Source organism: Pangasianodon hypophthalmus, chromosome 23 (assembly GCF_027358585.1).
Source record: "Pangasianodon hypophthalmus isolate fPanHyp1 chromosome 23, fPanHyp1.pri, whole genome shotgun sequence".
NCBI classification, from domain to species: domain Eukaryota; kingdom Metazoa; phylum Chordata; class Actinopteri; order Siluriformes; family Pangasiidae; genus Pangasianodon; species Pangasianodon hypophthalmus.
Window position 1 is genome coordinate 6,852,654 of NC_069732.1, and position 24,545 is coordinate 6,877,198.

At 36.8% G+C, this 24,545-nt stretch overlaps 1 protein-coding gene across 1 annotated transcript; it reads right to left on the reverse strand.

The window, feature by feature from the left end:
- Window positions 1–8,488: 8,488 nt before the first annotated feature.
- On the reverse strand, window positions 8,489–24,294 carry lrrc3b (leucine rich repeat containing 3B). Its single transcript, XM_026929452.3, has 2 exons — window positions 23,745–24,294; window positions 8,489–16,200 (listed from the first exon to the last, which is right to left on the reverse strand). The coding sequence occupies exon 2, from the start codon at window positions 16,082–16,084 to the stop codon at window positions 15,299–15,301; it is 786 nt and encodes a 261-aa protein (XP_026785253.1). The 5' UTR covers window positions 16,085–16,200; window positions 23,745–24,294; the 3' UTR covers window positions 8,489–15,298.
- Window positions 24,295–24,545: the final 251 nt, after the last annotated feature.

Sequence of the window (24,545 nt, forward strand, 5' to 3'; positions counted from 1 at the left end):
CATTTATATCACTGTAATGAACTGGACTCAGAAGATAGATGAGAATCCATGTGTAGGCAGTATAATAACAAATCCAATACACATTGATCTAAAATCAGTTTTGAAATGGACAAAATGTCAAACACAGGAATATCAGACAGTCCAGACAAAGGGAAAATCCAGAGATCCAGAGATCAAAACACAAGGCAATAGCAATCACAGTATATAAGGCTTGGAATTTATACAAATGAAGATGTTGGCAAGACTTCGCAATGACTTCGCAAAGTTTGAACTGGTTTTATGTAGTCTGTAAACAAGAAGTTGAGGTGAAATGTGGAGGTGGCGTAGAGGTGGAAGTCACTCACTTACAGTCACTATTAATATCTTAACATAAAATTTTTGACTATTAGTCTTACTTGTAATAATTAGGGAAATGGTTTCATCATTGCGTAGTAAAAGTGTGCAAATTTTTTGCACTCGCTTGTATATCTGAGACCTTTAAATCAATTTACTGGCTGAAATAAATTGTGCTCAATGAGTGGTGACCTAACAAACTGTGTGGGTTGAACCTCTTTAGCATAAATACAGCGATGCATCATAAAATCTCTAAATGCTCTATACCTGACTCGCATTAAGCATCTTTGTGCCAATCATGGTTTATTTTGGATTCACCAGGCAGCCAGTGTCCAGTGTCAGGAGCTGTGTTGGTCACTCCACCTAAAGTGCTTCACACAGATAATTTTCTTCTGTTCACCTCATTTTTTTCTACTTCCATTAAAATGATGACACAATTTCGCTCCTCAAACCCACCCCATCATGCACACAGATTTTCCAAGACTAAGTGATATCAGAGTGCCCATAACTGATATAGTTTTGGACAGGGTCCATCCACCTGCAGCTGGATTTTTCACATATATAGAGCCCTTTTACAGTATTAATAGCTTCAGGATCATTGTGCACACACTGGCCACAATATAATATAAAACTACAAGAGAGTATGATAATATTATGATAATGTTCTTCACAATTACAGTTCATTCAAAAATTAAAAATGTGCAAAATACCATAAAATACTCCATAAATATACTGCCATAAAACATTACAAACTCACTGCCACTGTAACATTATTCTAGCTCACTATAGTAAAAATATAGCTCTTTTTCTCCTTGTTGGACTACTTTCATGCACTGAATATCCTGCATTAAACAAACCTAATTGCTTCCTCCTGTATAATATATATCTTTGATTATGGGTCTTTTGATGACTTCTGTGTACTTGTATCATTGCGCCATCAACTGTAATTTTCATGAGATAGGATAAATACATTGAAATGTTGTATCTGCAACTCAACGACTTTTGCATTGTGTACAGTATGTTCTGTATAATATAAAGCAATTCAATGAGAACAATAGACGTAGGACTATTAAAGTAATGTGGGTTCACACCTCAAAACAATTTTCTCAGTGCTTTTTTGTGGAGGTTGAAAGCATGGCATAGAAAGAGATTAATTAATTAATATGGGAAAAAAATGAAAGAGTTGTGGGAGGAAGGTGCAAGATAAAATTTGTAAGTGCCAAATGACATGTTTGTTGGTTATAAAAAGAAACACAACGGGAGAAACTGAATGAAACTACCATTAATATTTCAATCAGGAATCTTCAGAACTGGCCACAGATTGTGCATCAGCATGCAATTAAGAGAAACAATAATGCAGTCACAAAAATCCATAGCACTAACAGAGACCTTGTTAACAGTATTTTCTTTTCTCAATATTAATAAATTATTAACTGGTCCTGTGGCATCTACATTACTCTGGCAATTATTCTGTTTTTCTGGAATTTGTGTGAGTTCTAGAGAAAGCAATCTGAAGTTTGTAAAGTGAATGTAATGAAGTACTAAAGAAAGGCTCCTTAAAAGGTTTTTTTTTTTTTTTTTTTTTAAAAATCAAGCTAGAAAGCATTGTGATGTTGGTGATGTTTCAAATAAATGCCATGTACATTTCATCTTAGTTAAGTATATGTACATACAGACAGGTGACAAATAAAAGGAATACATGGTGGCTCTGTTATGCTGCGGGGTGCATTCATTTATTTTGTTGGATGGTTTGGCTCCACTTGTCTCTTTAGAGTGAAGCTTCACTGCAAATCAATAAAGTTCTTCTTTCTTCTGACTGATCCCCTTTATCCAATGATGAACATTTTTATTCTGATGGGAATGGTCTCTTCCAGGATGACTGCACCCCCATCCACAAGGCATGAGGGCACTGAATGGTTTGATGAAATGAAAATGACCTTCACAGTCACCAGATTTGAACCGAACTAAGCACATGTGGGAGATTTTGAATCAATGTGTTAGATAGCACCATCACCAAAGCGTCTCTATATATAAAAGATTAAAATTCATTTATATATAAAATTCATTGGTCACTTCAACAGGAACACATGTACACCTGCTTATTTATGCAGTTATCCAATCAGCCAATCATGTGGCAGGAGCACAATGCATAAAATCATGCAGATACAGGTTGAGAGCTAATATAAATATATAGCTAATATTAATATATAGTTAATATTCACAGCAACCATCAGACTGGGGACAAATGAGATTTCTGTGACATTAACTGTGGCATGGTTGTTGGTACCAGATGGGCTGGTTTGAGTATTTCAGAAACAGATCCCCTGGGATTTTCACACACAACAGTCTTCAGAATTTACACAGAATGGTGCGGAAAACAAAAAAGTAGAGGGTCTGCAAGCTAAAACATCTTGTTGATGAGAGAGATCAGGGGAGAATGAGCAGACTGGTTTGAGCTGACAGGAAGTCTATAGTTACTCAAATAAGCGCTCTTTACAACCGTGGTGAGCACAAAAGCATCTCAGAATGCACGACAATCAAACCTTGAGGTGGATGGGCTACAACAGGAGAAGACCACATCAGGTTCCATTCCTGTCAGCCAAGAACAAGAATCTGACCTTTTACTTGACCTTCCAGACCTTTTATCTCCTTAATTTGCCATGAAATAATGAGGAAACAGGCCAAACCTGGCCATGAAACTGCTTCATTGCTTCATTTCAAATCCATTGTGGTGGTGTACAGAGGCAAAACTGTCACTTTCAAAATACTTGGACCTGACTGTGTGTGTGTGTGTGTGTGTGTGTGTATATATATATATATATATATATATATATATATATATATATGTATATATATATATATTATTTCAAAGTAATAAATTCCAAAAAAAGCCATATTGTGCTACCTTTTAAATGTTATATATTTACAATATTAATACTATAGTATAAAAATGTTGCATTTATCAGTGAAAACTGTACTTTTTCTCTCTTTTTCTTCATGCGCAGAATGTATTTGTTCCCTGTCTAATGTATGAAATGCAGTACTTTCTCCAAATGTCCTACTATATTTCATAGTGATGTTCTTATGAGCATGAGATTGACAGCAAAATTTCAGATCTCGTATAAAATAAGATTTTTTTTTTTTTGGAATCTAAACATAACTATCTTGTTTGCTCAGTGAAGATTAGGTTTACTCAAAGATTCTTCTTCATTTGCTTAATTTAAATTGAAGATGAGAAGTACAAATGCAGAGAGAGAGAGAGAGAGAGAGAGATATTTGTGTGTTTTTTTCTATCAGTAGGATGAGAACAGGATTCTTTCTGCAGAAGCAGATCTCCAATCTTGTTCAGGAGGAACGTGTTGCCATGGAAGGCTTGCACCACGTCCTTGGTTTTTATTTTATTTATGGTTACTCATCACTTGGAAACAACATTGTTATACTGACACATTTTCCTCACACATTATGTAACAGTTGTTCTTCTTAGTTTCTTCACTATAAACCAGAAAGCTAAGCAAGCACCACATTTCTGTCGGTCCAGACTGAATGAAATGCACTATTAATACACATTCATCCTTTTCACCCTTCTCTAATTTGTCTGTGCACTAGCAAATGAGGATTAGCTCCATGAAGAATGTAATTAGGGGAAAATTAAACAGGCGCTCTCATGTTGCTCACAGGGCTTGGATGGCATTTGAGTAGGAAGTAACCCTTAACTTTGAGAATGCCCTTTTTTTCAGCATGTAACCTTATATCCAATTCATTAAAATCACCGCAATACAGTATGTGAATACTCACAACTTCAGCTTAGGAACTTCATGCTAAAGGAAAGTTGAGCTGTAGGCTACACATCTGTGTGGATCACAGTAACTATACAACTCTACTGCTGTGGCTCATCTTGCCCTCTGGGTCTGCCTGATTCATCCTGATGCTTGAGTTTCCTGCAACGTATGACTCACCTGCTGCCATTGTGGATGATCCCACATGGAAACCTCAAAAACCCCAAAAACAGTTTTGCCCAAGATTCCACTTGCTTCACCTGGATACTGTAGACTTTTACCTTCTCAGAACGGCTCCTTAAATCATAAAGACTGTCTTTTAAGTGTTTCAAGTCAGTGTTTCCCTAATGGGTTCCCACCAAATACCAGGGCCGTACCAAGAATCAAAATTTTAGTGTGGTCCACATTGTAGAAATGTGTCATAATCACAATGTGGACTACATCAGCCGCTAATTCTTAATCTCCTTTATGTTGTCTTTCCATTCCTCCATAAACTGCTCACTCCAGGTAAAATGAGTTATTATTATTTTTTTTTTTACAAGATAGCCTTAGTTAATCATTGATTTCAACCTACAAGAATAGGAAAATTCACAATATCTTAGAGCTTTTTCTGAAGTTTGCTTTTATATTTCGTACAAATGACAGTGAATTGACTTCATATCAAAGGGCCTTTGCAAAAAAATATGCCATTTATTTTGTCTGCTTATTGAGGTTTTTTTTTATTAGCATCAAATTGAAGTCTCTACTTCTCACAGATCATTTTTTAAACTTGAACTATTTTCATATTAAAGTTATTGTAAAAGATAGAACTGATGATAATTATTTTGTTTGATATCCTATTTACATAAAAATGGATGATTTGTTTGCATAAACTTATGCAAAATGGACATACTCTTCTAAGAAAAAGATGTTCAATAATCAATTCTAACTTCCCGTAAGTACCTGGTGGTTACTGTAAAGCCCTGTATATAATGTATGTGCAAACAAAATACCTTAGGGCTACAGCCCTGATGGTAAAAATAATTGTAAGCCTTTTATTAGCACTTTGAAATTTTCTTTAAAATGTAAAGTGCTTTATAAATAAAATGTATTATTATTATTATTATTATTCAAAACAAAAATGTAGTGTGTCAGCGAAGTGGAGTGAAAAATATCAGACCAAAAGGTGATCTAGAGGGCATTTCACTTTATGTAATCACATGACATAACTAATACATCACTAACAGGCCTCATGAATCTACTGTCTGGGTTAGAATGAAATCAGCCCCAGCCTCACTTTGCTTCTTTATACCATTCTGTGTATTTTTCGCATGACCGTTAGTGGTGCTGTTGTTATTATCTGATGAAATGAAATCTCATTTTGATGTCTTTTTTCTTTGAAAGACAATTGATTTGGTCAAAATCAGATCTGGTCCATTTGGACAATTAAGAAATAAAAGAAATTTTCTTTGCAGTGTGAACAAGGCCCTGTGTGAACAAGGCCCGAATACAAGTGCATATTCGGCATAGTTACTTTAATCATTGAAGAACAACCTCTTCTTGTAGTACAACCTCTTCTTTCACCTTAGGACACCATGACCATTCAGAGAGTGATAATCAATGTATCTGTCACTTGCACAGCAGTAAAGCAATAAAGCTAAAGTTCACCAGGAAATCGTACTGTGGAGAATAACAGCACTCTGAATGAAAAAGTTAAGTGAAGGATTCTGGGAGGAAGGCCAGCAGAGCAATTTAAAGTTTATCTCAGATGAAGGATCAGCGAGAATCACATTTCACTTCCTTCTTTGACATCTATGAGGTTTTATCTTATCCAGGTTATTCTGAATGTCTAGGATTATAAAGCTTATGTGATTGCATTTCAGTAGATGGCCTAATCAGTTTCCCCTTAACTCAGTTTCCCCCATGACAAAAAGGTAAAGGGTATAAATTGGAAATATTTTTTTTCCGAATATAGTTAGGTGTCAACCATTATTGCAAAGACTACGAGTACCATGGATCGATGGTTTCAATGTTTCAAATGGCCTACCAGACCAACCTACTTCTTCTCCATTAATAATGAATAATCATTAAAGATAATAAGATAAAACACTGTACATTCAACATATTAAACTCTTATTATTATTATAGGAACTTGTCATATAATAGGTTAATGTTCACTACAGGAAAAGACCAACATCCTCACCTTTAGACATTCTCATTGTTTTGCTAACTGATTTGATTCAGCCAGTGTTGTTAGCTAGTTTTAGCAATTCTTATCATTGGTCTCAAATCCAAAAAGCCCAAGGGATAGACTGGCCAGCTCACATGCCACCATATGATTTATTAATGTGGCAAAAATGTTGAACATCTTTGAACTACATCCTTAAAAGATTCTGCTTATAATTATGGACCAGTATCTGTAACCTATGGATTTTTATGGTATAATTCTGAATTTTAATGCCTAATTTTAAAAACAAGGTGATAAAATTGAATATATCCAGATAATACATTTTAAAATAGTTAGAAGTTTGACTGTCAAATTCAAATCTTGGTGTCACAACACATTTTAGATTAATTACATTTATATAATGAGTTGTATACATCTGTTTATTTCGAAATTAAGTTAAACTAAAGTACAAGACTTGATATGCAATTTCAAAATTAGGCATTACAATTTCACATATAATAGGTCAACCATGTGTATTTTACCACAGATAGGAAGTGAATAGAGGTGTGGATGTACTACATGGTGCAGTGCCTGATGGTGGAATCTGTGTTTAATACTGGACTAGTGATTGAAAGTTGATGAATTCAAATCTAAGAAAGGCTATTAACCTTCAACTTCGCAACTGCAAGTCTTTGTAGATAAAAGTTTGTGCCAAATGAACAGATGTAAACAACTCTGAGCTAATATTGAGCTAATAACCAGAACTAAGATGACAACAAGGATTTACCAAAAGAATAACTGAAGTAAAATTTTGAAGACTGCTCAATATAATTGATCGTCTTGGATGAGTAGCGAAAAGCCACAAGGTTATAATACTTAAATAAGAAGACGTCCAAGTCCTGTATAAGACCATGTTTTGAGAAGACTGTAATTGGAAATGTTCTTACATGCTGGTGATCAGACAGGGGTTTAATTAGGACTTCTGTTTCCCACTGAAAGAATAATTTTGGGTCCCAAACTTTTTTTTTCTTTTAAATATATATATTCGCAGTTTAACCACATTTCTATATATACTCAGTCTTCTTACTGATAATTTTGTGGGTTCTCTTCCAGTTGTGAGCCCTGAGAATTGTCAATATCTTTTACACCACTAGCGTCGACGCTGTTTGAAGTCTGGGAATACCAGGCACATGCACGCTGACATCCAGAATATTTAACTTGCTGGACTGACTAAGCACAGCAACATAAACTTCCTGACTCTCCACTGCTGCACTAAGCCATTTGGAATATTAAAGAGCTCCTGCTAAGTAGACTCAGGGGTCCTTATGCAGAAATTAGCAACCCAAAAATGATGAACTGCACATGGCTAATTGGAGACCATTATACCAGAAATGATCATGAATACTAATACAAACCCAGTGGTTCTCAGATTTAATCCTTGGGACCTGAAGTTGGCATATTTTTGATTTGCTTCACTCTATCACAACTGCTAAGCTTGATAATTAGCTGATGCTTTTAGCCATGCGTGCTGGAATAGAGTAATTACACAAGACAGCATCACAGTGGAGTTAGAAAGCACAGCTATGGAGTACATAAGCAAAACAAAACTGATCAAAAATATTCGTCTCAGACTTTATAGTCTGTGTAATTTTCTGCTGATTGTTTTCACAGATTTTGATTGGGTAAGATACTTTTGGAACATTAGCTTCGGGTGCACACAAAAATTTATTCCACAATTTATCATCAGTACAGACTCCCACCATCACTTCCTGACCGAGCCAATGTGTTTACTCTTTCAGTTATGATTAGGTTAGATCCATCTAACTCTCCCGGTGATGGATTTAGGCATTTCAAATTGTTCATGCATTGCCTTGAGTTAGAGAGCTTATTCCCTCCCTTATATACAATATTAATCATTTTATTTTAGCTCAATCCAATCTCAAACAGGAACAGCAGCTTCATTTTTCAAACAGAGTACTATCTTAATGGATGAGACTATGACAAAGCATATTGTGCCATTTTGTAAATAAATTAGGCCTAGTGTACATGGGATGTGCAGGTAGAGTACAGCTTTGTGACTGTATTCTAAACTGCCTATTCTGTTTAATATATAGCAGAGATGTCCAAACCTTTTTTAAAATTAATTTATTCATAGATTAACAATGAATAGATAAATTAATGTATGAATATATTTACTCATAACCACTTTATGATCATCTTGAGTGCAGTGCTTTGAAGTTACCAGCTAGTAGTTAGGTTTCAGTTTTTTAACAGTTAAAAGTTTCTGTTTTATTTTAAAGGTGAATTTACATTCATATTTATGCATTTTTATTGAGTGGCTTGCAAGGTTACTTTTGCCTAAAGGTTGCCACAGGTAAGATGCTTTTAGAAATATGAGTCCAATAATAACGTAGTATTACTAGCATAATGAGCATATTAGTATAGTATTTTTAAACTTTTTATCCATTAGACATAAAAACACTCAATAGGACTGTTATTCAGAAGTAATGTAACACTAATACCTTTATGTCAATAATGGGTCCCTGGAGGCCTAGTGGTTAGGCTGTGGGAGCCCTGGTTCGATTCCTGGCCAGGGAACCAACCCCAGCCACTGAGGTTGCACAAGACAGTGTGCTCCCATTGCTGGTACAAAGCCTGGATAAAATTGGGGACTGTTGCTTCAGGAAGGGCATCTGGTGTAAAAAACCAAATCAAATCAAACATGTGGACCAATGAACAACAACAACAACCTGTATGTCAACACTCACATGATATGTGTCTCAGAAGACACATCTTTATACACTCCTATTATCATCCCCGTAACCAGTCTTGGGTTTCAGACACTGTTCTGAATTTTATTTTGACATACTATGTATGAAATGATCATAGTGGCTGATTACCTGTAATAGTTTGGTATACCTCCTAGATATAAAAAAACCTAAACTTTAACCTAAACTTTCCTAAAACTGCTGCTATGATTATAGCCTGCTTAAGACTCCTGCTCACGCATGCCCAAACATTGTGTATATTTGCAATGTATTTCTTTTTTTTTTTTTTTACTGTATCAGTGTATAGTGTAATTAAGTAATTAAGTCCTAAATATTCTTAAAAATCTAGAATAGTCTTTAAAAATCTTTAAAAAACTCTTAAAAATACACTCTTAAAGAACCCTAAAGATGTCTTTTATTTGTCCTTCTGGAGGATGGATTGGGAAGAAAACTCACTCACAGGTTGCCAACACTATAAAGAAATGCTTCCCTTTCATATTCAAAGAACCGTCCAAAAACATTTTTTTTCTACAGAATATTCAATGTCACCCAGAAGAAGATGAGTTCCCCTTTGTTTCTGGTTCCTCTCAGGATTTCTTCCTCATGCCAAGGATCTTTCCTTGCCATTGTCACCTCTGGCTTCTAGATTAAAATCAAGATTTCTGTCAAGCTGCTGTTAGAAATTCTTAAAATAAGCTTTCTAGATTCTTAAAAGATTCTACTTCAAATATTTCAAAAAGGGTAACACTCTGTTCTAGGTTTATACATAAACACTTTTTTTTCTAAGAGTGTATGGCAAGGTTATATTTCTATAGGGAATAATGTAAAAATATAATTAAGCAATTTTATACTGATATTTTATATGTTGCTATTTTTGATCTTCTAGACAAAGTACCTTGAAACCATGAGCAGGTGCACAGAACGCAGAAAAAAGGTTCAATTTACAAGCTCTTAAGGGTCATTTGTTGTCCTTCTGGAGGAATCCTTAATTTTTTTGTGTAGAACCCTACAACTGAGTGTTTCCCTATCAAAAGAAGTTCCAGATATGACCTTAAATATTCAAAGAACCCTTAAAGAAGCAGGTTTTTATCCATCTGTACACTGTTTTCCACTGCAGGGGTAAGATGACAAAGATGGAGTTGCTGAACTTCTCTGTAACAGTTAAAATCATCATGAGGGAATTAATATACAAGGTCAAACCAACTTTAGTTCATTATTTTGAGGACCTTGTGCAATATATTGTAAGAGGTCCATCCATTGCCATTGCTTGAAGGTATTTGCATCAGGATGTTTCATAATTTATTACATTGTAGAATGCACGATTCTGACATTTTTCTATAACAGCAGCTCTTATAGCAGTGTAGCTACAAACCACAGGTTTATATTAATGAGCTTGTTCTGATATGCTATTGTTTCTACAGTAACAACAGATTAACGTGTAATCGTTGAAATATATAAGTTCTTTGTTAGGAGTTGTTTCTTAAGCATTTTCGGAAGGAGTCTCTAGTGTCAGCACTTTATAACAGTCAGAGGTAAGAATGCAACTTTACATTTTCCAACATGGGAAAGGACTGAGGACATTGTGGTTTCATTGTAACACAACAAGCTTCATTTTGTTTGTCTAATTAACATGAAGAGAGAGAAAAAAAGAGGAAGGAAAGAGGTGAGGAAACTACTGTTTATAGCTGCTATCATGTAAGTGATAACAAGAACTTGTATCATGGACAATCCACAACATTAAATGTAGCTATAAACATATAAAAAGTAAAGCTGTTCTTTAATAAATAAAACAAATTTAAACTATTGGCAAATTGGTGTGGTATAAGAGCAAGAAACCCCTTTAGCCTATGCTGTTATAGGAAAATAATCAACTTTAGCTTGTAACAGTAACTCCTCTTCATGTCAGGCTGCATCACATCACCATTTCATTGATTATTTTCCTATAACAGCACACCCTGTCATGTTTTATTCCTTATGTAACACTTCTTTGAAGGCCTGTGACATTCTTCTTTGGGAATTATTCAAATTTTAAGGCATCCTCCAAATGAGGAGCTGTTTGATGTCTCATTTCATTTGCAAAAATGTACAAAAACCCACGAGAACACTTTCCAGGAGAACGGCTCTTAATTACTGCCATAAATCTGAAGCATAAACAGCCATCAAGGCAGAGATAACAAGCAAAGTGCTGAATCGTGGGCCTTTATCAAGCTCATTCATTCAGTCTTTATGTAAAGAGGCTGTAATTGCATAAGCATATGCACATAAGTAACTATGGAGCATAAAGGTTTTCCATATTTAAACATGACTTGGGCAGACTGCACAAGTTAGCTTCTGACAGTTTATTTTAGAACTTAATTTCTGGTTCCTGCAGTAATTTCTTTTGTAAATCCTTTGCCTGTTGGTAGGCCAGAAATATGTTCTGCATATCGGTAGACTGTAATTTGTCCTTTTTGGACAATAACCATGAGGTACGACATGGTGCTGCATGATCAGGATTTAAAAATAGATCCTATCCGAAGTGTAATTTTAGGGTAATTTATTATTCAGAGCTAGCCGAAACTCTATTAATATGCAACCCAGCTTCAAATAGTGAGCCATCAACATCAGTGAGACAGCAGCATTCATGTAGTCCCGTATTGATGCTTTTAGTGAACCATTGACAATTCGGCTCTCGTCTCACTTCAAACGCAATTCGGTCCTGACTGCCCCCTTATCAGCATTCACTCCATGGTTTATTCATGATCTTTTGTACTGCATTTGAGGACCACTATTACTGTCTAATGCAAATTTCAACATGTTTTCCTGACGAGATTCATAAAAATAAAAACACTCTGTCACATGAGAATGACCATTACACAGTGTATGTGTGCCATGTGGCTTTATAAACACAATCTGCCAGAAGGGTATTTGTCAGGTCATCCAGAGGCTCTCTGGCTGTACAAGTGTACTAAATAATTCACATTCATGTAAAATAACAGAGTAAGTCAATAACAAGATAAAGTGTCATTATGAACCTATGCATTTAGTGAAGCCTTTTTTTTTTTTGCATTTATGAATACCTCATGAACACAGTACAAGACGAATGGAGACCATTTTCCCCCAAGCCAGAGTCTTTTTTTATTATTTCATTTTCTCCTCTACATGCACTTCTAATGTGATGTACCATCAGTGGTATTCAGTGTTCAGGTCTTCAAAATCAGTTACTATTTTAAAACAGAAGACAGGTTGATGTTTGCCAGGTAGAAAAATTATACTCGGAAAATGAAAGTGTAAAACAGGAATGGAATAAAATCACACTGCCATCCATTCTTCCTTCCACTATTATCTGACGGAAATGAAGCCGAAGCCATTAACTCCACATGCCACTCTACGATTTTTCTTCAGCCTTCTCTCTTTAAATCTTGTAGTGTTTGTGTAGAAAACATTGGGAAAGAAGAAAGTGTCCCTAAGGCCAGGCATGCATGAATCAGCTGAGTTTAAATCAGGAATGACAGAATGTATGGCTGACGGTCAAACGGGATATTGAAAGACGAGTTATTTCAGGCACTTATAAAAATCTCCCGAGTCCTTGGCTACACCGTGCTTCATTGTGAATTATGCAGTGAACGACAGCTCCTGTCACTCTTAAGCACTACACGGTGTGTGTGTGTATATATGTGGAACTTCTTCTGCAAGACAAGGCAACAAACATTCAACAACAATGCTTTAAAGGGATCTCCATCTGCCGTTGTCTTTACGCCAGTGTTAACTCTAAACACACAGTATAGAACTGTAAACACTCAGTTAGGATTTTTATTGAAAGGGTTATGCTTAAAGCACCTCGTAGCTAAAACTCTCTCAGAAAAATAGTACAACAGACTACTTTCCTTTGTTGGTGGGGTGGAACCACCAAGGGTACATCTTTTGTACTTTTAATATGTATCTTTCACCTGGTAATGTGGACATAATATACCTTTAAAGATGAGTTAAGCTACATAAATGGACCATAAATAGTTTCTAGAATAAAGCTTCAAAGGTATACTACATGCAGCTTTCTAGGTAAAAGTTACTTACTGCAAGCTTCATTGCACAGTTTAGATTTTTTGCTCAGATCGGATCTGTCTCTCTTGACGGTTGACATTTGGTTCCCATTCGTAATCGCATAACTGTCTTTAAACACACAGCCTATCAATTTTGTATCATTCACATGCATCACAAAGAACAAAGTCATATTCGTGACACAATCCATCACAGTACAGTAGAAGCAACAAATGAACGCGCTACTAGCCCAAATCTGCGTCGGTTTGCTCTGGAGGTCAGCAAACAGCATGATCAGGTTGAGAAGGGGAATAAAAAAGCCAGATGGCTAGCTTTTGCTGTTTTTGCAGCTATTACTGGCACTTCTGTGCCAAGCGATGTGTGGGTTCGGGACAGGAGCCAACAACGATGGGACCGCGCTGTGGAGGGATTCACAGAGTATTTATATGGGAGAGTGTTTCTTTGGCATTGTAGCCACATTCATTTTTGGCTGCGCTTTGCCATTTCTTAGGCAATTGTTTCAAAAACTACTTGGTTTCGGTAGCAATCAATTCATTTCCCTAAATATCCTTAAACATATCACCAATTTCTTCGTCCTTCCACTGAACATAATCACTGCTGTCACTAGACATCTGTGACAGCAACCAAAACATGTGCATTAGGAAAAAGCCAAATATAGTCCAGTCTGATCGTTCTCATTCATGTTGCGTAGCCACATGAACAGTTCTGTATCCGATCTAGGACTACATACAAATGTGGTTTAGTTCTGATTTGAAAACATCACATTTTAGTGTGAAATCTGTATCATATGAAAGCAGAAAATCGGATTTGTGTCACGTCAACCTGGTATTGTGAATGTAGACTAAATTAACGAAAGATGTACCTTGGAGAGTACCACCAAAGCAACAAGGAAAGGTACAGTTTAGTGTGCTTATTTTCTGAGAGTGTAGAAAGGAGGGAACTGAATTATGAATTTTTTTGATTCATCCTCATCACCTTCTTTCTATTACCTATTATCTCAATATTGTTTCATTTGTTGCTTCCCCTTTTGCTGGACCATTGAAGTGGCAGTGAGTACGGCCCATCAGGAGATTGACAGCTGCAATTAGCTTTTCACATTTGGCTAAAAATTACTGTACACACATGATGATGTTACAGAGACTGACCACACTGCCCTCATCGTTCTTCTTATGACATCCCATAATTACTATGCAGGTCTCACCTCCGGAACGGGGAAGCAATATGGAAATTGGCGTCTGAGCCGGAGGTTTCGTTTTTGCAATTCATTTCACGGAAACACATTACTCATTCCAGCTGCTTTGTTCATAATATTGATGGCTAATATGAAGTTGATGATGGCTGTTGTATACATGAGGGATATTAGAGACACCAATAACGAGCCTGACTGCCAGCCTGTGAAGACCCAAGACAAAAAATATTGACTCTGTCTCACCACTAAGGCTCTTTGGAGCACAAAGAAATCAACATTGACACTCTAGGATTACACTGTTCAACAAGCACAGATTAACAACAGTGAGGTAATGGAGATTACGTAAACATGACCTTTTTCAGAAGGTTGGAAGAAACGTCCAATTTCAGTTTCCGAAGCACTGTGCCCTTTCTTCTTTGATTATCAATTAGCTAATAAAGTCTATGGAGTTTAAAGGGAATCAAATGTTTTTCATGCGTTTTTAAACACCACATCCTGAACAATATCATGTATATCCATCTGTTAGAAGAGGCCACTTATTAAGTTTCCTATTAAACTTCAAAACAAAACACTTTTGGGGTTTTAAAAGTCATCTCGACATTTAAACCTGAGATCGGAATACCAAAATACCTGTACTGGTCATAAAGGTGTTTAACAACTGTTTATAGATGTGGGTAGATTATTATAGGGACTATTGATTGCATTTTACCAGCTGGAACATAAAAACCACACGTTCCAATGTCTGAAGCAGGACATTTACACCATCTCCTCTTTAAAGAGCTAGTGATTATTATACTAATGCCACTTTTGAAGTTAAAATCTCTTGTGGACACAGGAAGAGTTAGGAAAAGTATTACAAATCTGACCTAAATACTTTGTAACAGTAATGCACAACTGGAAAAAGAGAAGACACATGTTAAGTATTAGACTACATCTATGGTTGGTGTCTTAGCTTGAATAAGATTGAATTGCTCTCCGGAATCAGAAATTTCGCCCCTATTTTTTCTCCACTCGCTTAGTCAAGGCCTTATTGGCGTAAACAATGACGTCACATCACGGTGCTGATGTCCTCTGGTTCGTCTGGCTTCCTGGGTTTGCTCGGTAGGGACTTGAGGTACTCCAGGTGGCGCCGTGCATCCTCCTGGTTCTGCCTGACGTAGTAGACGACATAGGAGATGACCATGGCGAACCAGCCGAACATGGTCACCAGCATGGCGTAGTCGGTGGTGCGTCTGGCCAGGTTGCACAAATCGGCGTCCACTGCCAGGAACGGACGTCCCTCCTGGTCCCGCAGCTCAGAGCTGCGGCACAGGACGCGCGCTGCCGCTTCATGATTGTGTGCCATGCCGCCGAGTGCCTGCTGCAATGCACAGTCGCAATGCCATGGGTTGTCATGCACCAGTACACGCGCCTTCAGCCGTGCGAATGCATCCTTGTGCACGCTCACGATGCGATTGTGTGACAAGTCGAGAAGCTCCAGCGAGGCCTCCAGGCCAACAAACGCGCTCTCGCCTAGCGTCTCCACTGAATTATGGGACAGGTTCAGCCTGCGTAACATCCTCAGGTCCTGGAAGGCGCGCTCAGGCACAGCATGGATTTGGTTGCGATCCAGTTGGAGGAGCACCGTATCTGCAGGCAGGTCCGACGGTATCTCCTTGAGCTCCGCCAGGCTGCAGGTTACGTTGAGGCCATAGGGCGGGTACTCGGCCCGCTGACACACGCACCCTTTGGGGCACATGCTGGCCGATGGGAAGCAGAGGGCCATGAGCACCAGGCTCTGCAGCAGGAGGCACATGGGGATGGAGCGCGAGAGCCACAGGTCCAGCGGAGTCATGCTGGACGCACGTCAGCATAATCCCGCCGCTGCCAGCTAGCCGGACCAATCATGCCAGCCCCATAGCGGCCCGAGCAGTCACGCCGAGCCACGGCACTCTCATTCTCCACTCAGGCCTGTGTGTGTGAAAGAAATTACACTTCAAAATATATACACTTCAACATTGAAAGTTCGGTGAATTTTCAAGGAGCTCTCATCAGTTACCTTGCATTCACACTGGCAACAATTTTTTAGCTGTATGTTAATTGCTGGCAGCAGTTTCTATCTTGCGGTATGGCTGGTTGCTATGGTTTTCCTGCTATTAGTGTAATATGTCCACACAAACTACACAGCTAGCTACAGATCATATGCAACACCACCCATTTAACCACAAATCAGATGTGTTTATGCAAAGAAATTAGATATTTGTTCATTTTCACCACAAATTAGATGCATTGAAAAGAATGTATATAAAATGTATCCATGTAGTGAAACACCATCTACTAGTGTCCATATTAGCTGAAAACATTTTTTTGCAGTCATGTCTAGCTAGTTGAAGCAAAAAATTCTATTTTTAGGTTTAGGCGCTAAAAATTGTAACGATCTTGAGACAAAAACCCCAGATAATGTTTCACAGTATGGGGAAAAAGGGCACAGCACTGTCCCTCACTTCCATGTCTCATTTGCATACACTCTGCATAAACTCTGTGTTGCTAGCCCTGCCCAATTTACATCGTCAACACTCACTCTGCCTCCTGTTGCTATAAATTGCCACCTCTCACTGAAAATGAATGACTTCCGTCTGCTTTGTCGTGCTGCATCGCTGCCGGTGTAAATGCAGGGTTATGTGTACAGAGATGGAAAGAAATGTCATTAGACAAAAGAGAAAATGGCCAAAGAATGACAGCAAAACATCAAGACCTTAAAAAACATCTATTATCGTGGCCAAGTATAACTTTTTAACATTCATCCGTCACCCAGATCAGATTTATCACATCTCTGTATGATTGCATCAACCTGTAATGACAGATTCATGATGCTGCTGACGGGCAGGAGAAGAGATATGAATATGGTTGAGTCAAAAAAAAAAAAAACAACCTGGGTGACAGGTGTGAGCACAGAAGTGTTTCCCTGCTCATTGGAGACAAGATACACAGACATACACACATCCTCTCACATAGGAACAGCAGTCCTAAAGCAGCCTGAGCATACAGAAGAAAACAGCTGCATGTGAATCTGTTAATTCTATTAACACTACATGCTAATTTCTTTCCTGCAGAAGCTTTTCATTTTCAAACTATATAGAAATTTTAAATCTTACACAATGACTTATGTTGAGAAAAAATAAGTATACTTAATATAATGCAGTCACACTTTACATATACTGTGTACATATATATGCTTATTAAGCCACCTGTATCACATAGATGTTACTACACAGATGTAAAAACTTAAGTGTGAGTAAAACAGTATACATCCTGTGTATAGTTCTAGAGGATTCTACTGTTATTTTATACAAAAACTCAGCAGCTTTACAGAAATAAATAGCTGAATTCTCTCCTGTCTTGAATTTTCTTGAATTGCTGAATTTGCTGTTGAATTTTCGAATCTGATTCGTCAGAAAGTGTTGAATAACAGCAGTTCTGAAAGTAGTTCCAGTTGTAAGGCAAATCACAGGTTTATATTATTGCACTTGATCTAATACATTATTGTTTCAATAGTAATTGCAATAATAAACAGACTAAAAATGTGTTATTTGACAAAGAAAAACACAATAATTGATATGGTGAAGTTTTTCTGTAAGGAGATGTTTATTTAACGTTTATGGAAGGAGTCTCCAGTGTTAGTGCTTTATAATGGTCAGGAAGTTTTCCACCACTGGGAAGTCTTCAGGACTGAGGAGTTTGCATTTTGTGCTTTCTTGGTAACATGACAAGCTGAGTTTTTTTTTTCTTAATAACCTCAAGCGAGAGAAAAATGAGAGAAGTGATGGAAGGACTGTTTACAGGTGTTATGAGTGATAACAGGCACTATCTTGTTTTTACTTTGAATGTAAATACAGTATAACAGATTGAATAGTATGATGTATCATTAATAAATGTTAAATCATTGACAAACTGCTGTGGGAAAGAAGAACAAAACACTTCAGAATGTTCTTTTATAAGGAAATCACATCTACACACCACTAGGTTGCTGCTTATTTTGCTATAACAACACACCCCGTTATGCTTTATTCCTTAGAAAATATATAGGGTTACCTTTTAAAGCTTTAAATGGAGAAATGGTTGAACTGTAAGCTACAGGAAAAACCACACAACCTTTTTAAATTAAATTAAACCCATTTAGTTAACACTGGTTAGAACACATTTTAAGCACTTCCCTTAATTTAAAGAAGAATTAAGTAAAATGAAAGAAATGTTGAGTAAAACTCACTTAAAAGTGTAGTTTGTAATGTTAGGAAATGTTTCTAGACCAACAACAATCATACAATTTCTACAGAAAACAGCTTTTTTTAACATATATTTCTGGCCCTGAAATTAGCTCCGCCTCCAAACAGAACATAGCTCATAAAAAGCGACATCATGTCGTATGATGTTTGAACTGAAGGGTTGGAGGAACGGAGAAGGCCTGTTGATGTTTTCACTACATTTGCAACTCACCTTACAGAAGGGGGCTCTAAAAATGACAAACGGCTCCTTTAAGCTGTGTATTTGAAATTAATCCAAATATTTGCAAACACTGAACATTTTCAATCTATTCTAAGTCTTGGTGTATTACAATAAATAAGGTAGTGTTGCCACTTTCTGTAACGCTCAATTCCACCCTTAAAACCTGGTGCTCAACTTCTGTCTGGAGTCACCAGTGTGTAGGTGTGTTTCTGGCAGGGTTGTATTTGTTTGGCTCAAGTTGAGGCATCTACAGTCGACTGATCCAAACCGACACGCTGGCGCCTGCTTGAAATCAGATGCTGGTGTATGGAGAGGGACCATATACAATCGATTCCTCTTTAAAAATAACTTCTCTTTAAGTGCTCTCAGACAACCAAAAATAATATCATGCATATTACAATAAGCACATTATATCTGAGTCCAACCCTAACTACCCTGAAGTAGCCTTTTATTCGGAAACCAGGAGTCTGAAACATTTTTGAAGTGCATTAGTCTAAACTGTAGTCAGCCCGTTGTTAAGAGCAGCATCACATTACATGGTTTGCTTTTTCATTCAATACAGTTTGCATAAGTTAATCAATAAAAATTTGTGATAACGATGATAACAAAGCTGGTTTTAGGAAATGGAAAAGAGCTTGCTGTTATTCCACCAACATAATGATAACGAGCTACAAGTTTTATCACACAATTAAAATCTTTAGAATTGCCTTTGGTAAGACCCAGTATATAACTGAAACGATAAGATAAACAAGATAAACAACACTGATAAGAGATCATTGGTTACTGTATTTAAACCTGGCACAGTAATATGATTGTCAAATCAAAAATTATTTGAGATGACTAGGATTATTTGTGTTGAATAATTATTTGATTCCACGATCATATGCTTCAGTATAAATATACAGTATGTAGTCAGAAGACAAAAAAAACCCCTCAAAGTTCGCTCTCGAAGAGTTTCTTTATATAATCAGATTTCTGCACCATCATATTTTAATCGTTATTCTCCGTCAAAAGCTATGATTTATGAACTTTAGATTTATTTGAACTATGTTTTGCCACAAAAGACAAATTATTATTAGAATATTTATAATACTATGAGTTTATTTAGTGCATAAAAACAATATTTAAATACAATATTTACAGGGTGCCCCAAAAGTCTCCTTACATAAGGGAAATTAACACTTTTTAGCAAAATGTCTTCAAAAATTTTTCATACTTAGTTTATATTATATAATATTTTTTCAGATCGTCTTTAAGAATGCCTTTGAGAAAAGAAGAACGTCATGGCTAGATCGGGAAGATGTTGAGGTTGAGATGGACGTGCAATTGGGAAGCTGTTGCGAGGTTGAGATGGACGTGCAATTACATGCATAACACCAGATGTGTTAACACGAGTTCATCACGAGTGGGAGACTCTGTGTGTGTTTGCAAAGAAATGGCAATCATGTAGAGGACGTTTTGTAAATTAAGTTACCTTTTGCTAAAGTGTTAATTTCCCCTATGTATGGAGGCTTTTGGGACACCCTGTATTGGTGTAGTTTTTACTACAGTACAATGTTTATTTGCTTATTAACCTCATCACTTCAGTAATAGTTTTTAATTTATTTATTGTTTGATTTAATTTTTGATTTAATTTTTATAGTCTAAATGGTAGAGAGATTTATGTAATATAATTTACTTATGATCAGTGTTGATAAATGGCTGGAAGTGCAATATTACAGTTCTGTTTATTACAATACTATTACGTTTATATTATAAAAGTCAATAGAAGACATTAGAAGCTAAATTTTCATAAACATGGTAGGCCTAATTATATTATGCTGATAAGGAAGAGAAAGTGAAACACATGTTCATGAAAAAGAATATTTATCCAAACCTGTGTCTAAAGAATATATTTTGGTACTGTTTTGGTTATATTTGAATACTGGACTTGTGTCAGAATGACCGTAATTATACAGAGATAACTGGTACCACTTATCCTGCAAACCATACAGGAAAGAAAATCATTAAACCTAAAATAATATTTCTAACTTACAGCCAAACTGGGCATCCATTAAAATAAATCATCTGTTGGTTCCAGCTTTATTTCCACACTTGAGAAACCTAAAATTGCCTATCTGTGATTTGGTGAGTGTGTATGAATTATATGTGTCTGTTAGAAACAATCTATGAGTGTGTATGTGTGAGAGTGTGTGTCTGCTTGAGGTCCCTGTGGGCCAGCTCGGCCCCAGTCCCAGGCCAATATGGTGTTATTTGTTCAGCTGGTACCCTGTTTTATCAGACACGCAGCCTGCTGTGACTTCTAGTTGGATGTGGTTTTGGAGTGTTCTTGCAACATAAAAAACCCTTAATATGCAAATAGTAAAAAAAAAAATAAACTTAAGTTATTAAATTGCGAAAGCATTTCATTTCCAGTGTGGTCGTTCACAGGGAAAGATTGCCTCATACTGATATAGTTACACATTAAGTCCCTAATGCACTGTACATTGAACTGCAAAATGGGTTATAATAAACCATTAGCTTGATGATGCATTGAAATCTTGTTACAAAGCAGCATTTGTTCAATGCAAAGCTTTTTCAGCTACCCTAAATCTGTTATTTTCTGGAAATGATTTGTTTAGAAATGATTTTATTTCATAAATATGAAGAAACTAGTCATGAGGCACAGTGTGGTTCCAACTCATTAAGCAGCACAAGATGGGGCTGAGACTGTTGTATTAAAAGACACAGGAGGTGAAAAACATAACACCCCTGCTACACTGGGCGATTGTGGGTATAGTGTCATCACTCTGAAATTATACACACCCAATGCAATGTAGAAAGGCACATTTCTTCATCTGATCAGTGTGAAAAAAATCGATCTGATATAAAAATCTCTGGGTGTTTCACCTGATCGTGACCTTCACATGGGCAAAACAACCGTTTTTTTTTTTTTTTCCCCAGGAATTATACTAATTTTTTATTTTTCTGCTAAGGCACCTGATTGGTCTGTGATGTAAAAATGTTTTTTTTCCGATTCTCTTTTGTGGTTGATGTACATCGAGATGATCACATAATCAAGACCATTTTATTCTAACTCTAAATAAAGACAAAATTAACCTGTAATTTTTGCAGCACGGAAATCATAATCACTTCCATAGTAAATTGCACCAGAAAGCAGAGAGGCATGAATTACTCACTAATTAAACGGAGTGAGAAAGAATGTATATGCTTAGTATAGAAATAGACAGACTCTCATGGCTTTTGTGTACCAAAGCAAGCTGAATGGTGTCTGTTAATCATTTGTCCTATGAAATCAATCAGGTTTAATTCTGACATATAATTTGGATTCAATTCTTATCTTAGTCTTTTGACAGAAATACATAATAGCCTATCACCTTTAGCCGACTATTAGCAATTTTTCTCTGGTTTAGTAAATGCAAATGAAAAGTTTATTCTATTTTTCCCTCCAAACCTTCCTCAGTATTATCTCTCGTGTAGGCTTTACATGTCTCATTTACCTTTAAACACTTTCTACTATAGTACATATAACTACAAACTTACAAGTACAATTCTTTTTATAAACCTACAGTATATGCAAAACTGTTGAAACAGTTGATTTTTGCTCTCATCTGTTTCTTACATTTCTGTCTCGTTTTATTCATTACATTTCACCAAGAGCAAAATTTAATTTAGTTAATTTTATTTTCAGATTGGAAAAAAAAGATGTTGATGAACATTTTTCCTCATAGTTTTCATCAACAAAATTACTACTGCAATCAATCATCTATACAAGATCCAATCAAAAATGATTAAACTTTCCACAACAGAATAGAATACATCAGAAGACAACAGAATTAGATATTTACAGGGCTAGTCTAGCTTTTAATCCTAAAACTATCACTTTCACACTCTCTTTTTTTTATTATTATTAACAATTATTTAACAATGCATCAGTTCTGTACTGAGCATAAAGTCCTTTTCAACTGTTATTGATTCGAGTAACTTATGCTACCTTTTACTCAAAGGAATACTAAAATAGTGAAGTAAAAATTGCAAAGTAATCCTTCCACACACACAGGATCATTCTGAGGTCACTAAATGTCATGCTTTTTTTTTTTTTTTTTTTTTTTAACATTTAAGACTAACACTGGTGTATAATCGAACAAATTCCTCTGACATATTCCTCTAACTCCAATGAACTGTAGCTGGTTGTGCAGTTCCACAACTCACTCTTACAACATTATATCTAATCATTTTGCATTTTTTTCCATATGGGTACTTAATACTTAGTAGCCTTACGGTTTGAAAATGTAAAGGAGCATATGAGGTTAAGTAAAAACACAGCATTAATACTAATGTCACACATTTTCAAACATGTTTAATGGTCTAATCGTGGTGGGGCGTAACCCTAAGTGCGAACTTATCTCAGTGGTTTATCTGAGATCTCCAGCTTCAAACCCTGTTGGAATTGTGATGCCCTAAGAGGTGCAGAGAAGCATTATAACCTGAATAGTGCACTTAGAAAGGGAGTCGGGAGCCATTTCAGATCTAGTCTCCTACACTTAAATCACTTTCACTGCATGAAAGCATATTCAGGATGACCCTTATTACATAATTGCAGTATTCCAATGCCTTCTGAATCATTAAGAATCTAACAGCTTCTAACTAAAGTTCACAATCAGTTAAAAAAAGAGAGATAAAACAGACTAATGACGATCAAAGGATTTTTTTTTCCTAGTACAGCCCAGATGAGCACCGATACTGATTTGGCTGGGTTGAACTGGATTTTGGTAATAATAATAATAATAATAATAATAATAGTAATAATAATAATAATAATCACCATCCCTCATATGATATCACAGCCCTGGCGCACATAAATAACGCGATTTCGTTTTACTCAGTGTATTATTGTGAAATGCATGCTAGATACAGAAATATGCATGGAAAATCTTCATGCATTGCAACATGACACATGCACACAATGCACAGACAGACATCTGAGCAACAGGCGACATGCGTTTCCTCACCTGCGATAAAACAGCAATCGGTCGCCGCGTGCATTCCGCTGACATATTTAGGAGAATGATGTACAAAAAAAAGAGGTCCTTAAGGAAAGCACGGTCGTATCCTGATCTGAGAGAGAAGGCCCGCTGCTTATTCACATACTTCAGTGTGTTTGTTGACGCTCATGCACGGAGTCGCCGGGGAGAGAAAAGGGAGGGGCGCCCGTGATACGAGCGGCGCGCGCTTAAACGAACCGACGGGCGCGTGCGTTGCCCGACTCACTCTCGTCTCGACACCCTCTAACGTGCCGCCGCCGCCGCTGTGTGTGTGTGTGTGTGTGTGTGTGTGCGCGCGCGCGTGTATGTGTGTGTATGTGTGTGTGTGTGTGTAGGTTCACGCCCAAGACAGAGTGCGAGAGTCCAGGCTGTCAGCTCGATACAAGGTTCTCACCAGGGTTCCAGCAATAATAAAAAAAAAATCTCTGATTATCGCCCAGTCGTCTTCAGAGCTCGCGCATCGCGCATCCCGTCTGATCGAGGTGCCAGCGCATGTGCCCAGATCATACAGTCACGTGACATCGTGATGGGTTTGACATTCTGACTTCTGCACGTTTTTTTCTAGACTGATCTACACCGGTTATTAGCTTTGGCTTTCAGGACCAGGCTAAAAAATATTGGCACCCTTTATGATAAGCAAACATTAACAGCACATGCAATGAGCACCTTTTTAATCTTATTATTATATTAACGCTATTTTTTCAAGCATAAAATGTCATTTTCTACAAAATCCTGGTTTCAAAATGATCTGTCTATCTGGCTATAAAA

Excerpts from the sequence above, each read along its gene's own strand:
- lrrc3b (XM_026929452.3), bottom strand. The coding sequence starts at position 16,084 with ATGACTCCGCTGGACCTGTGGCTCTCGCGCTCCATCCCCATGTGCCTC.